The following is a 15051-nucleotide window of genomic DNA, read 5'->3' as shown; positions in this document are numbered from 1 at the left end:
GAGTATCTGTCTGTGCCTCCAACTGTGTTGCAGACACAGTGCCGGTTCCCCCTTTAATGCAAACCTCATTATACCTGTTGTCATAGGACCCGTTTTGAACATCTGTTTGCCTGTGTCCATTTATGCCCATATATGGAGATATCTGTATCTGTCTGTCTGCGTCCATTTTATGCCCATATATGGAGATCTTTGACCATCTGTTTGCCTCTGTCCATTTATGTCCATATATGGAGATATCTGTATCTGTCTGTCTGCAATCCATTTTATGCCCATATATGGGGGCATTCATTTTATGCCCATATATGGAGAACGCGCGTGCCCGTGGGACGAACGGTTCTCGAGATACGCGGATTACATACATACATACACACTCACACACTCACAGAGATTTTTTGTTGACTCATGTGGCGTACGTGATGTCAGAGCCTTTTATGAAGTGATGTCACAATGAGTCAGAGCTTTCGCCGATTTCCTCCGGAACAGCCTGATGTCAACAATCAACCCCGCATAAGGAGATTCCGAACGTTTCGCGCCGGTTCGGGAAAACCGCGCGTCGGGTCGGGTCGAGACCCGGCACTGCACTCCGTGCCGCGGCGGGGAACGCGCGTGCCGAATCTGAAGCCGGTGGGACGAACGGTTCTCGAGATACGCGGATTACAGACACACAGACACACAGACAGACAGACAGACAGAGACTTCTCGCATTTATAGATAGATGGTTCCAGTCATCAATGGTCACTTGGGTTTGGCTGTGGTGATGTGTATGTCACTAAACAGAGAGAGAGAGAGAGAGACACACACACAAACACACACACACACACACACACACACACACACACACACACACACACACACACACACACACACACACACACACTTCATCCCCGACATCCCTGAGACTGATTGTTGGATTAGACCAGGTTATATAGAGTTCACAATAATTATCATTTGATTGATTGTTTGACATTTTTATTGTCAAAAATGCATATACATAAAAGTCATCATCTTACTGTGCTTGTGTGTGTGCGTGTCTGTGTGTGTTCCAGATTTGGTGACTCGGTAAAGAAGAACCTTGTGATTGGAACATTATCCTGGCCATCACCCTGGGTGATTGTGATTGGCTCATTCTTCTCCTGTTGTGGGGCGGGTCTTCAGAGCCTTACTGGCGCTCCCCGACTACTGCAGGCTATAGCACGCGATGGCATTGTCCCATTTCTACAGGTGTGTGTGTCTGTCTATGACTCTATGTGATGAGTGTGTATGTTACATACAATTAGTCATTAAACCTTTATTTATTTATTGTCTCAGAAATACATTTTCATTCATGCAGAGATTACATCTGACAAATAGAACAACATAACAAAAATATTAAATAAGAAATCACACCCAATGTGAAGTGAGCGGTGGTCGTGCTTGCATAACGTCTTCAGACTAGGATTTGAGTTTAGGATGTACAGGCTATGCTACACACACGTTTTGCTATGTCAAAACGCTGAGGAAAAAGGCTACAGACTCATGCACAGCCACTCTATGGAGCGGTTTACCACCGCTCAAAAATGTCAGTGTTATGCCGGGTTTATGCAGGGGTTGGCATATTGTTTATGGGTGGGCTTTCAGGTAGGAAGGGGGTGTGAAGATGAAGTTAAATCCCACCATGCAGTTAAATCCCACTGTCCTTTCTCTCATTGTCTCTCTCAGGTGTTTGGACATGGGAAGGCTAACGGGGAGCCAACGTGGGCTCTGTTAATGACTGCAGGGATCTGTGAGATAGGAATCCTCATCGCTTCACTGGACGCTGTGGCGCCCATCCTCTCCATGTAAATGATTTATTCAAATGAAACTGAACCCCAGTCCACAACAATGATTCGCAAGGCAACAAAACTGTGTGTGTGCGTGTGCGTGCGTGTTTTCAGGTTCTTCCTGATGTGCTATCTGTTTGTTAATCTGGCCTGTGCCATTCAGACGTTGCTGCGGACGCCAAACTGGAGACCTCGCTTCAAGTTCTATCACTGGTAGATTGTTGAGCTTTGTAACATGTTCACTCTCTACACTGTTACACACAATGAATTTGAGTTTAAACTATTCAAATAATAATAAGGCTTTAATGTAATGTACTGTAATGTAACATTCTAACCACAGACCAAACTAGCAGGATCCTTGTCCTAGTTTGTAATGCATACCAGTGTGAACATTTTATGTTTACATTTGTTTGTTATAATGTTTTATAACTATGACAATCCGTCAGTCAAGTTATAGCCATGCACAGTCAACCTGAAGCTTTTTGTGTGTGCGTTTTCCATAGGACTTTGTCCTTCCTGGGCATGAGCCTGTGTCTCTCCCTCATGTTCGTCTCTTCTTGGTACTACGCCTTGGTTGCCATTGTGATAGCAAGCTGTATCTACAAGTACATTGAGTACAGAGGGTGAGTTTTGCTGGGCATTTGAGCTTAATTTATACAGCGTGAGCCAGCTCTGTGCTACTGTAGATACTATTGGAGCTGTGATCCATGAGCCATGCTTGGCGTAGTCAAATTAAGTCTTTCCTCTGTATCAATTTAAAAAAAGCTAGAAGCTTATAACAATCATCCAATGTTGAATCAAAAAGAGTTGATTGATTGATGCATAGGGTTAGGTGCTAGTAGATGGGTTGTCACAGATGAGTGAACCTGCACCTTTGGTCTCAGGGCAGAGAAGGCGTGGGGGGATGGCATCAGAGGCCTGTCTCTCAACGCAGCGCGCTATGCCCTCATACGCCTGGAGGAGTCGCCACCGCACACCAAGAACTGGAGGTCAGTGTGTGTGCGTGTGTGTGTGTACGTACATACGTGCTTGTGTGTGTGTGTGTAGTTGATTTGTGGTTGATGGAAACATTATTATGATTAGTTTTCATAGTCTTTGTACCCTCCAGGCCCCAGATATTGGTGCTGTGTAAGCTGGACTCAGAGATGGGTGTGAAACATCCTCGCCTCCTCTCCTTCACAACGCAGCTCAAAGCAGGGAAGGGACTGACCATAGTCTCCTCTGTCCTGGAGGGGACTTATATGACCAGAGGGAGTGATGCCAAGACTGGAGAACAGGTTAGATTGATTGATTGATTGATTGATTGAATACTTTTTAGCAGTTTGAAATACTACATCAGTACAGTAAATCACTATGCCAAAAGTGGGGGTTGGTTCCATAGCCTATAGTAGGATTGATGGATGGATGGGAACGGATTGGAACAGAACAGAACTCTCCCTCCCAGCACTTGAGCTATGGGATGACCTCGCCCTTGCAGAGTTGTCTCAAGGTTGTGCTAAATCAACTTAAAGCTGTCATGAATGTAAAAGCATGCCTTGTGACTAGCAGTGTGATGGCAGGAGAAAGGACCAATTCACAGTTTGTACCATTGTCGTCAGTGCTCATCACATAGACTTTGGCATGGATACTCCCAGTGAAGGTGCAGCCAGTGAAAGAGTACTGTAAATATGAACTTTGGTGTCTAGTCTACATAATAAAAGGAGACCAGACCCTCCTCATAATCCAAAAACAATTCCACTTTCTGGAGCCAGTTTCTGAGAGGGAGCTGAAGGACAGTAGGGTCAGCAGCCACATTCTCATTCCCTTTTCTCAGACAGTACAGTCCAGCAGACGTTCTCTGAGTGAGTGAGTGAGAAGCTAAGCTTATTCAAAGAGTAGAAACATGTACTACACATGACATTGTATTTAGTTACAAGTTACATGAATAAAACAACTCTTTAGTTATATTTTCTCCCACAACTCCCTTCCACCCCTCCCCATCCACCCACCACACAGATGAATGTAAACTGTATTTTATTTTTATACCATTTATTACCCTGTGGTAAAATAAATAAAATAAAATAAAATCACACCTGTGTGAATTGGGCAGTTGCTAATTTCGCACTGTATATACTGCTGTCCTGTGACTTCATGTCATATGTAGTCAAAACCCTTGGAAAGCTTACGTCAAACTTACGTCATCAGATGGGAAAACCCTTGGAAAAACACATGGTGCAAAAACGCAAAGACACATATAGGAGCGGTTAGCGCTGCTCAAAAATATGGCGGGCAGGGCTTTAAGGATGGTGATACTGTTCATTCTTCTGTCCATCTGTCCATCCCTCTCTCCACCACTTTGATCTCAAACATGACCATAACTACTGGCTGGATTGACATCGAAGTGCACCTTCATCCTATGCAGATCTTCTTGATTTCTTACCCCAGGGTATATATTTTATTACTGTACATATTGCAAGACATTTTATTTATTAACCCTAACCCTCTTTCCTCCTCCACCACCTGCTCCCTCTCCTTTCCCCTTCTCTCGCCCCTTGCCTCTTCGCTCTAATCGTACTCCTTCCCTCCTCTCTCTCTATGGTCTGCCTATCCTTTAGTCCTGACACAACTGCCCAACAAGCTGCCTAAACTCTAACTCTTCTCCATCCTCCCTAAATGCAGGGTTCCCACGTTCATGAAATTCCTGGAAATATTTTGAAATTAGAAAAATATTTCTCGAGTACTGGAAGAAATTTTGAATTAATCAAGGGTCCTGGAAGGTCCTGGAAAGAATAAATATGCATTGTCTTTCGTTATTGATTTTGTTAATACTGAAATGACAAATTAAACATTGGCCAAATTGTCAAATATTAGAGGCAGAAATTGTGAAAATAGCAGATCTACTTGCTCACAACGCCTCGCAACGCGAGGCGTTGTGAGCATGTAGATCGGCTATTTTCACAATAAAACCGTGTTAAACAAAATTCCTCAACTCCCTTCAAATATGATTATTTCGGGGGTCACGGCCTGAAAAGGTTGAGAACCACTGGCATACACTACCTGTCTTTAAGTTTGGGCATTGCACAAAGGAGTAAGCGACTCGTAATTGAGCTGAATTATTGTTATATAGTCCTGGAAATCTGGTTAAATATTCTGGAAATGTTTTGGAAAAGTTTTGGAAATTAATTGGTAAAGATGTGTGGAAACCCTGTAAATGTCTTTCCCTTCCCTTCATTCATTTCCCTGCCTTCCTCTTCTCACCAGTTTCTTTGTTCTTCTGTTCCCCTCCAGAACCTGAGGGCGGCCATGACTGCAGAGCGCACCAAAGGATTCTGCCATGTGGTGGTTTCATCCAACCTGCGAGATGGTTTCTCTCACCTCATCCAGTCAGCAGGCCTTGGAGGAATGAAGCACAACTCTGTGCTGATGGCATGGCCAGCAGGCTGGAGGCAGGCCCAGGACACCTACCCCTGGAAAAACTTTATAGGTAGACACATTTTAAAACAGTTTGGCATCCCAAAATATGAAAAAAAGAAAAAGAATAAACCTTTGCTCTTTGTCTCCGCCAGGCCGAAAGGCATGGCCGAGACTATGTTTTCGCCGCTGTCCGTTTTGTCCAAAAATCACGCAAATCAGTACACAGTATCTCTATAGTTGGATCTGTCAGATATTTCATATTCCATCCTAATTGGCTAACATTGCCTTCCAAAATGTGCAGGATTGGTCCGTTTTGAACAAAATGCCTCAAATCATGAGTGCAGGGTACAATTTCCATGAAATGTTGCACAAATTTTACACAAATTTGAGGAACAAATGCCATCCTTTTCACATTGCCACGTTATAGTGCCACCAGCAGGTCGACTTTTGCAACACACATTTTTTGAACAAAATACCTCAAATCATGAATGTAGCGTCAGATTACCATGAAAGGCAGAAGAAGACATGACACCCTTTTCACATTGGACTATTACACCTGACTTATTGGTGGAGACTGTCCTCGGAAGAGCACTGCTTCTCGTTTCTTGTATTTTCACTACAGTGGCAGTGAATGTTTGTTCAAACATGTGTTTTGATTTCTTTTGAGGTGGTTGTGGCTGCTGAAAATAATGCCAGGAATCTATACTAAGACCCTTCCTTTGATTTCCCTTATTGGAATCCTTCTCTCCATTCCCTGTTGTTGCTTCCAGAGACAATAAGAGAGACCACATCGGCACAACAAGCGCTGCTGGTTGCTAAGAACATTGACCGTTTCCCTGCCAGCCTAGAGCGCCTGAGGGAGGGAACGATAGACGTGTGGTGGATTGTACAGGACGGAGGACTGCTGATGCTGCTGCCCTTCCTGCTCACACAACACAAGGTGTGCATTGTTGAATTTGGCCTGACATGCTTTTACTCCGCTGTAGTTTTTAATCTTAACCCATTTAGAACGGGGACACCTTATTGTGTATCATTATTTTATGCTTTAACTATTGAAAAATAGCAGATATACAAGCTCACAGCGCGGCACCGAGTGCAGCGCTGCGAGCTTGTAGATCTGCTATTTTTGAAAAATCCTGAAAATTTGAATTTTGACTCGATTCTATAAGTGTCTTTTGAATCCTTCTAAGATTTTTTGAAAAACCTATGTTTCTATGACAGCAATCTGGTTAGCCATCGTCAAAGAAAAGGTCCTTTTCACTTCTGTTCTTGAGAGACTACTATGTCAGTGGTTCTCAAACCTTTTCATGTGAAGGACCCCCAAAATTATATTTATTTGGCCACGGACCCCCATCTCAAAATATTTAGTTCCAGGGACCACCCAGAAGCAAAATTTGAGTTAAAAACGTTTGCTTTAAAAATACATACATTCAAAGATTTGCGCACATTTTCACGACTTTTTCAAAAATAGCAGATCTAAGAAATCAGTTTCATTCGCCAACTCTCTTTTGTCACCCCCCCCCCCACACACACACCACAGGTGTGGAGGAAGTGTAAGATGCGTATCTTCACCGTGGCGCAGATGAATGACAACTCCATCCAAATGAAGAAAGATCTCCAGATGTTCCTCTATCAGCTGCGTCTAAATGCAGAGGTGGAGGTGGTGGAGATGGTGAGGCTCTGTTTGTCTGCATGCCTGCCACGCTGTGTGTGTTTGTGTGTCAACGACAGAACAAGCATTCCCATAAACGTGTCATTCATTCATCAAATTCATTCTCTACAACTTGAATTCACTCCCTTAACTATTTTCAACCTGGTGTCCCCATCTTGGGCCTGTCATTATAGCCCGTCATAAAAAGTTTCACTTGTTTTCTTGTTTCATGTTTTACTTTAGTAGCATAATGTATAGTATACTCAGTCGTGTTGCTAGGCAAGAGTTGCTAGGCAACAGTTTTCAAGCCTGAAAATCAGTTATTGTCGGAAAGTGACACTTTGGCGAGGCATGGTAATGTATTCACGGTACGATCTCTTTCAGCATGACAGTGACATCTCAGCGTTCACCTATGAGAAGACTTTAGTCATGGAGCAGAGGTCTCAGATGCTCAAGCAGATGCAGCTGTCGCGCAATGAGAGGGAGAGAGAGGTAAACAGTTTACTGTAACAAACATTATGTACTGTATGTCAATGTTCACATCACACACACAAATGCTAGCATGAAATTACTGAATATATTTTGTATTAATCCTCACTAATAGTAGCCTTTCCATACTGATCATCAGGTAATTCTTAAAAGAAAAATAAGTTACAGAGCATTTTGCAAGGCTTTCTGAGATACATACACTTTAAAACTTTACCATGGTGCCACCCGAGCACCCTAAATTTTGTACGTTGAGATATTTAGCTTTTAATTGCCAAGAAAATCTCATTCGTTTGAATGGGGAAATGTAGTGGAGCCAGATGAAATAATAAGAATTTTGACAAATGTTCATAAAGTCACTACAGCCAATTTCTTTAGATATTATATTCTAAAACTTTAAACCAAATCGCCTGAATGCTGAGATATAATAACCTACCGTGTGCAATATATACTTTTTGCGTTATGATCATTGAACATACCCATGTTCCTCCTAATTAACTGCACCTCCCGCCACTTTCCCATAAGTAATATTAGGTCGATCTCTTAGAGGTACAGTACACTAGGTACAAAGGTATTTCTTGTTACGGTTTTACCATAGAGTACGAGAGTCCTGACGTCACTTCCACCACCCCTGGGTCACAGCGTTATTTTTTGTATTTGAATTCCCATAGGCAAATCTTAGATTGTGTCAGATAAAAACTGTGTTCCAAAACTCGGTGTTGTTTATGATAATGAGTTACATTTGATAACGTCTGTGTTTGGAGAAAAGAATAAATCATGCTCTTCAGATAAATTTGTATTTTTCACCATCAGTTGATGCTTCATATCCATATGTGTAAAATCGGGGGTTGTTTTGTTTATTTTTGGTTCTTATATGACACAATCTAAGATTCCCCTATGGGAATTCCACTACTACAAATAACACTACTGTGACCCAAGGGGATAGAGCCCTCTAGCAGGGACTTCAATGCTCCCCTGTTTTACCTTTAGCAACAACCAATTTCACAATAGCAATGATCAATTTGACCTTAGCAACCACCGACTGGCAACCGCCTATTAGACCTGAGCAACCATACCCTAGAAACCGTCTATTGGAACTTAGCAACTACTATTTTATCTTAGCAACCACCTGTTTACTTATGATCCTAGATGACTATTGCTATGTATTTTATGTATGTGTTCTTGCTTACTGTAAATCGCTCAGGATTGTCTGCTAAATGCCTAAATTGTAAATTTGTAAAAAGTTTACCCTAAAAAAAACTACTTGTATACACTGCTAAATACTATCAACACTCTTAACAACACTACTAATACTTAACACTATCAACACTCTTAACACTACTAATTCTTAACACTGTTGATGCTTAACACTACTGAACACATGTGACACTAATACTTGATTGCGTGATTTATTTATTGACAGTATGCACAGAACAAAGCAACGTACGCAGGAAAACGCCAAAAGGATAACACTAGGAGCTAAAACCTTTTTCCTTTGTGGTTCTTCAAGAACAGTATTTTCTAGTTGTTATTGACCTTTGAACTGTGCTCCCCACCTTGCTGCTTGGATTGTGGTTGGACATTGTGCTCAGATTCAAAGCATCACAGATGAATCGCGGAGCTCCGTTAAGAGGAGGAGGTCCTCATCAGACGTTGCCATACCTACTCCCCCCAACACCCTGCAGGTCCCCAGGGTGTACGTACCGGATAAGGATGAGGTAGCCATGGCAACTAGACATCCCATAGTAGCTGACCATGATGCCATTGCTCCATCCTTACATCCAACCCTTCATTCTCATTCCTCTCCTCATCATGGCTGCTAAGGACGATAGTTACTTATTGTATTTATTGTTTTGTTTTTTAGCACAGACAGAGCCCTTTAATATTGGCTTTGTTGACCAGAAACAACACACAAGTGGCCATTTTGCAGTCAAATGGCTGCTCTGTTTGAACGTGGTCAATCGTTTCTCAACTGAAACGGACATTAGTTGAGAAGCCATTATATCTTCATTAGAGGGCGAAGCCTGTGTGTTATAGAACTGGAAAGTGACAGTGCTCTTGTGTGAAGCTGATCTGGGGAGTACAAAACACACTCCGTCAGGCTGAATTCTATGGTATCTAAGGTGACTCTTCGTGTTAATCTGTCCAGTTTAGAGTACAAAAGCTTTCCAGTTCTTGGCTCCTACAGTATGTTACCTCCATTTGCTGTCTTCCCTGCATCCATTGATCTTGACTCTGACATGGTCTGACCGTCTGACCCAGCAAATGAAAGCTGCTGCCAGAGGAACACTTACGAACACTTCAAGTACCTTTAAATGCATAATATCACATAAACTATGTCTCATTGTGCATCTTAGTAAGGATACAGTTTACAGTTTACAGTTTACAGTTTAGGCATTTAGCAGATACGATGGCTTTGGCAGCAGCTTGTTAGAGAGGACTAGTTGGTCTTGTAGGTGATGGTAGAAGTAATACTGTGTAGTAGTAGTTTCCTAAGTAGTATTAGCATTAAGCAGTCACTTGCTGCCTTCTATTCACAAAGCCAGCGTATTTGCACAATCATATTATTTGTACACTTTTGCTGGGCAGCTTTACTCCTTTCTTAATTTGCTGTGCTGCTGCTGTTTGGTTTTTGGAAATGCCTTTGAAACACAGCTCTGTATGAAAAGAGTTTTTCTGTCCTAGTCTCCATAGCAACCATCATATCACTCTTACTGCCTCTGTTTGTCCTAAAAGCATCCACGTGATTTGTTTTCCACCTTGCTTGTAATTTTCCATCTTGACCGTCTATGATCCCCAGTGAAGCATTTGACTCTTATTTGCCTGGGTTGCATTTTCCTGGTCACAGAAACAAATATTGTTGCTGTCGGGTGAAAACCTTGTTTGCCCAAAACGGCTACTTTGCATAAAATGGAAAAAATAACCTGTGTTCCAGTAGATGATTAGACATGAGCTTGTTAATACATTCCATTGGTTAAATGTCTGCTACTTTTGTGTGACACTTTACCATTCCCTACACAAAGTAGGGTTATAATTTACAAGGTTTCTCATCGACAGCAACAATAAATAAATGTATCGCTTCCAGAGCCATGAATAGAAACGGTTTGACCAGACTGGGCAGTAGCGTTGCTGTGGTCAGATGGACAGCGTTTCACAGATGGGTTGGCTTATAGCTGGCAGTTCACAGATGACATGCTCACCCTGTGTTCCGATAGGCCCAGCTGATCCATGACCGAAACACTGCGTCCCACTCAGCGATGAACGACAAGGCCGCAGCCACTCCCGATCGCGTCCACATGACCTGGACCAAAGACAAACTGATCAGCGAACGGAACAGGAACAGAGAGAGCAGCATGGGAGTTAAAGACATGTTCAGTATGAAACCGTAAGTACAAGTACTGTACACTGTGAAAGTGATATTTTAATTCTCAAAGTTGCAAATGGATAAATAAACTAATTTTTACTGTGTAGGTAAAAAACAGTGTGTTCCGAACTATAGTATTGGATAGTAGTTTTAACAACAGCAAAAAATAATCTCTAGAGAAAGGCTTGTGCTTGATTTTATTCCAATGCATTTGCTACAACTACTGTACAAGGGAACAAAATAACTTTTTTTCTGAGTGCTTAAATTATGCTTTTAATGTAATACAACTTCTAATTTATTTAGCACAGATTTGTACTTTTCTACATTTCCCTTACTAACCCCCTTTATTAAATAATTTGTAAACTTTCAGAGTCAAATAAACACACATTTTGCTTTGTACAGTATAAACTTCCATAGGGCTACAGTGCCCTCCGCTGGCGATTTTAAAAACTGTTGGGTAAAAAAGACATTGCAGTCATTTCATTGTTGTGTATGGTGGTATAATTGTGTGTGTGTGTGTGTGTGTGTGTGTGTGTGTGTGTGTGTGTGTGTGTGTGTGTGTGTGTGTGTGTGTGTGTGTGTGTGTGTGTGTGTGTGTGTGTGTGTGTGTGTGTGTGTGTGTGTGTGTGTGTGTGTGTGTGTGTGTGTGTGTGTGTGTGTGCGGCGCGTGCGTGCGTGCGTGTGTTTTTCTTTTTTAACATTTGTCTTCTAAATTACATTTAGCCGATAAAGTTGAACCCTGAACAGAAGAAAATTGGTTATTAATGGGTCTGTGGAGCTGAAGAAAACTTTTACAAGATACCTGTTGTTAAATTGGCCCTGCCCTTCATGAGGGACTTATGAATAAACTAGTGTATATCATAAACTGAGATAGTTTAAATACCGGTATACCACAGATGTACTCATAATTGTCATTGATGGGCCTAGTTAGTACATCAATGGTAAGACGTGTTGTGCTTTGTTCCCCCTGTCTAGAGAGTGGGAGAATCTGTAAGTTACATTTCCCTCAACCTTTGTTATTATTTGCATGAGCATGTCCTCTATCTATCTATTTTGTTAAGTCCGATTTATACTTCAGCGTACGAAGGTGTCACATGCCAAAAATAGCCAATCTATTATCTCCCAATCTGTGATGCATTGTGAACTTATAAATCAGCAATTTTCAGTCTGCGACACCATCGTAGCCTAGTTCCAGACCCTGAATCGCTAGCCACACCCCTTTGTCAATTCAGGCTGAGTGTCAGGCTAACACCATCGTACAACGAAGAATAAAATTAGTTATTAGTGTGCTCATAGTCATAGATGCATGCATGCGTGCATGTGCACATGCATGTGTTTGTGTGCACACATTTCCATGCCTCTCCTGCCTCCTAGCGCATGCCTTTGTAAAACCCCATCACGAATGAAGTCTGCTTCATTGATTAGCCTCTACCTCTGCTTGCACGTGACAGTTGAAGCTGAAGCTGCGTGTTTTTCCTGCGTGTCGATGTTTTTCCTCTTGCGTCTATGTAAAGGTATATTACAGTATTATTCACCGTCATGGATGCTGTTGGTTTCACATAGCAACCAGACCAATGTAAGGAGGATGCACACGGCAGTCAAGCTGAACGAGGTAATAGTCAACAAGTCCCAGACTGCACAGCTGGTCTTGCTCAACATGCCGGGACCACCAAAGAACAAGGGAGGGGACGAGAACTGTATCCTTATTCAATCAGTCAATCAATCAGTCAGTCGCCCAAACCATCAGGCCAACGGTTGTCTGTTATGTGCTTGTGCCTCTTCAAAGTACACATTCTCTCACTTTTTGACAACGTGTGTGTCGCTGTCTGCAGTCCGCAGTCCGTAACAGAGCCTTTCTGTCGCTAATAAACTCACCTGCTAGAAGAACCATGACATGAGAAGTTGATTCAAATTCAAATTAATCATCCAATTATAATGCACTCATTTTGACAGCCCTTGTATATTCATGTACTTTGTGGGTGTTTTCCTTAACCAGAATGTCTCTCTCAGACATGGAGTTTCTGGAGGTTCTGATGGACGGCCTTGACCGGGTCCTATTGGTACGTGGTGGTGGTCGAGAGGTCATTACCATCTACTCCTAGCATTCCAGGTGGCCTCCCATTGGCTTGGAGGGCCCTGAAAGATAGGGAAATGCACAGCGGGGCCCAGGGACTGGGATTGGATGGGGCATGGCGTGGAGTCAGGACGTCAGGACACGGGGCTGTTCCACAGAGAAAGACTTCAGCTTTCACAATGCCCAAAGGAGCAGGCAAGGGAGACTGCGGGATGGAAGAGCATTGATGGTGGTGGTGATGATGGTGGTTGTGAAAGAGAGCTGAGGCTGCTTGCTGTGCAGCATGAGCTCAGTGCACCACCTAGGGTTAGAGCAGACTCACTACACCCTCCCTCTGTGTGTTTTCCACTGCTGTCGCCCAGCCACATACAGTATATAGTACATTACACAGAAGGCCTAAGCAGTGCGTCTGTATGTCAGATACACCTCTGATAATGAACATAAACTGTGTTCATGTCAACCCGTACATATTTTTTCTATTGTTCTTCTTAGCTAGGTGCTTGTCACAGTGTGGGAAGAGGTTTCTCAGCTTCCCTAAAAGCAGCTCATTCTTAAAAAAAAAAGAAATAAGAAAAAAAAACTAGCCATTTGTTTTAATGGGAATGCTAACATTGAAGCAGTATTTTTTTTTTGTATTATGGCAACACCATAAAACAAAAAGCGCTTTTACCCCCTCATTGAAAGTTATAAGATACTGTACAGTAAGTGTTCAGTGATGAAAAATAAGCCTACAAGAAATGGATTGGATGCATAGTTGAAATCCCAGATTGCTGCTGTGCTTTTTGGCAGGGCATGCCCCAGAGCTCTATCAGTATATAGATAGTTAAGGAAAAATATGAAAAGAACAATTTTGCTTAAAAACATGAACAGAATTTTTAATCATTGGATGTTGTGATTATCATTTTATTGTTGTTTTATCATATGTTTTGCATTTATTTGCTACAAATTGTATGTGGACCACTGCAACATTCAGATTAAATCCCAGTTACTACTGATCACAAACAGAATACATTAGAGACAAGATGAGTCTTTTTTTTTTGACAAGTGTTGCCACCAGTTATAAACATTTATGTCATGAAACGCGCCATTCACAAATAACACCTTACACACAGAGCCACATACACACAAACAGGAGCCAACATTAATTAGCTGAACAAAGAGTGAATTGCATCAGCTGTGACTGCACAATTTATTTATTTTTTAAATGAAAATTACTATAATGATAAATGTTGAACTTCTTTTGTAGGCATACCTGAACTCATTCCATTGCAAACCAGTGCCTTGGCAAACAAGTTGAACATCAATGTTTAGAAATATTAACTGAGATTAGCGCTGCATTCTGGTTGCATTTACACTGTACTTTCCCCACAATATTTTTGTGAAATATTGAATATAAGTATTATTGTACTGCTGTACATGTTTAGAATTTCAGTTAATATATAGATATTAGTTACATGGGAAACCATGTAAACACTGGTGGTTCTGGAGCCTATTAAACGAACTATGAAATACTGACATTTATTGTTTGTTGTTCTATTATATGCCCTGTTTGCCTAGTGTCTTTAGTCAAAAAAGAAATTGTTCTTTGATCCAAGTCTTAGTCGGGGGCGTTAGGGAGATAACATGGCCATTTCGCCCTATATTTGTCTAAAAGCGCCACATTTTGCACAGATGTAGCTAATGATTTAGCTAGGGCAGAAAACGATTTTTTTGTGATGAAAAGTGATGACTCATCACTTTTCACCGTTTTGTGGGTGTTTTCTTGGCCATGTATAGCCCAAGGAATGTTTTTTGTGCAAAACAAATGCTTGCAATGGATTCAGCATCATGACAAACCCCTAGTTAGACCCCTCACATCCTACTTAAAGCGTTTCTTTTTTTTTCTGGGTATTTTCTTCCTGTATAGAAAGTCGATGTAGTCTGAGCGTTTCAGGCAAAAATCGTGCACTTTATGAAAGAAGCATGACATTTGGCACACAGTTAGAACATGCCATATGGAAAATGTTTGGCTATAGGGGCATATATAAATAGGGGCATATATAAATATACTTTATGTAGCATGTGAGGGGTCAAACTAGGTGTTTTCCGGGATTCTGAATCCAATGCAAGCATTTGTTTTGCACGAAAAACATTCCTTTCCAAGAAACGTCCGCCACAAAACTGTGAAAAGTGATGACTCATTCCCTAAATCATAGTTTTATTGCCAAATTATGGGGTCAGTTTTTAGCTCAAGGAATGTTTTTCCTGCAAAACAAATGTTTGCATTGGATTCAGAATCCCGAAA

The 15051-nt window shown here is 41.7% G+C and overlaps 1 protein-coding gene across 1 annotated transcript in view; it reads left to right on the top strand.

The window, feature by feature from the left end:
• The window catches only part of LOC308284568 (solute carrier family 12 member 7-like), a 45337-nt gene extending 32496 nt beyond the window's left edge, over positions 1-12841 (top strand). Inside the window, exons 14-28 of the mRNA XM_080725227.1 lie at positions 1047-1221; positions 1699-1817; positions 1914-2012; positions 2303-2422; positions 2684-2788; positions 2908-3076; positions 5067-5262; positions 5963-6132; positions 6733-6864; positions 7228-7335; positions 8922-9047; positions 10545-10714; positions 11669-11683; positions 12257-12390; positions 12704-12841. Of these exons, the coding sequence (XP_080581353.1) occupies positions 1047-1221; positions 1699-1817; positions 1914-2012; positions 2303-2422; positions 2684-2788; positions 2908-3076; positions 5067-5262; positions 5963-6132; positions 6733-6864; positions 7228-7335; positions 8922-9047; positions 10545-10714; positions 11669-11683; positions 12257-12390; positions 12704-12795 (1930 nt within the window). The 3' untranslated portion in view covers positions 12796-12841. The remainder of the gene's footprint in view (positions 1-1046; positions 1222-1698; positions 1818-1913; positions 2013-2302; positions 2423-2683; positions 2789-2907; positions 3077-5066; positions 5263-5962; positions 6133-6732; positions 6865-7227; positions 7336-8921; positions 9048-10544; positions 10715-11668; positions 11684-12256; positions 12391-12703) is intronic.
• Positions 12842-15051: the final 2210 nt, after the last annotated feature.

The sequence above is a fragment of the Nannobrachium achirus genome, assembly GCF_963921795.1.
Source record: "Nannobrachium achirus genome assembly, chromosome: 5".
NCBI lineage: Eukaryota > Metazoa > Chordata > Actinopteri > Myctophiformes > Myctophidae > Nannobrachium > Nannobrachium achirus.
Note: the sequence above shows the minus strand (reverse complement) of the source record. Positions and strands in the feature narration are given on the sequence as shown.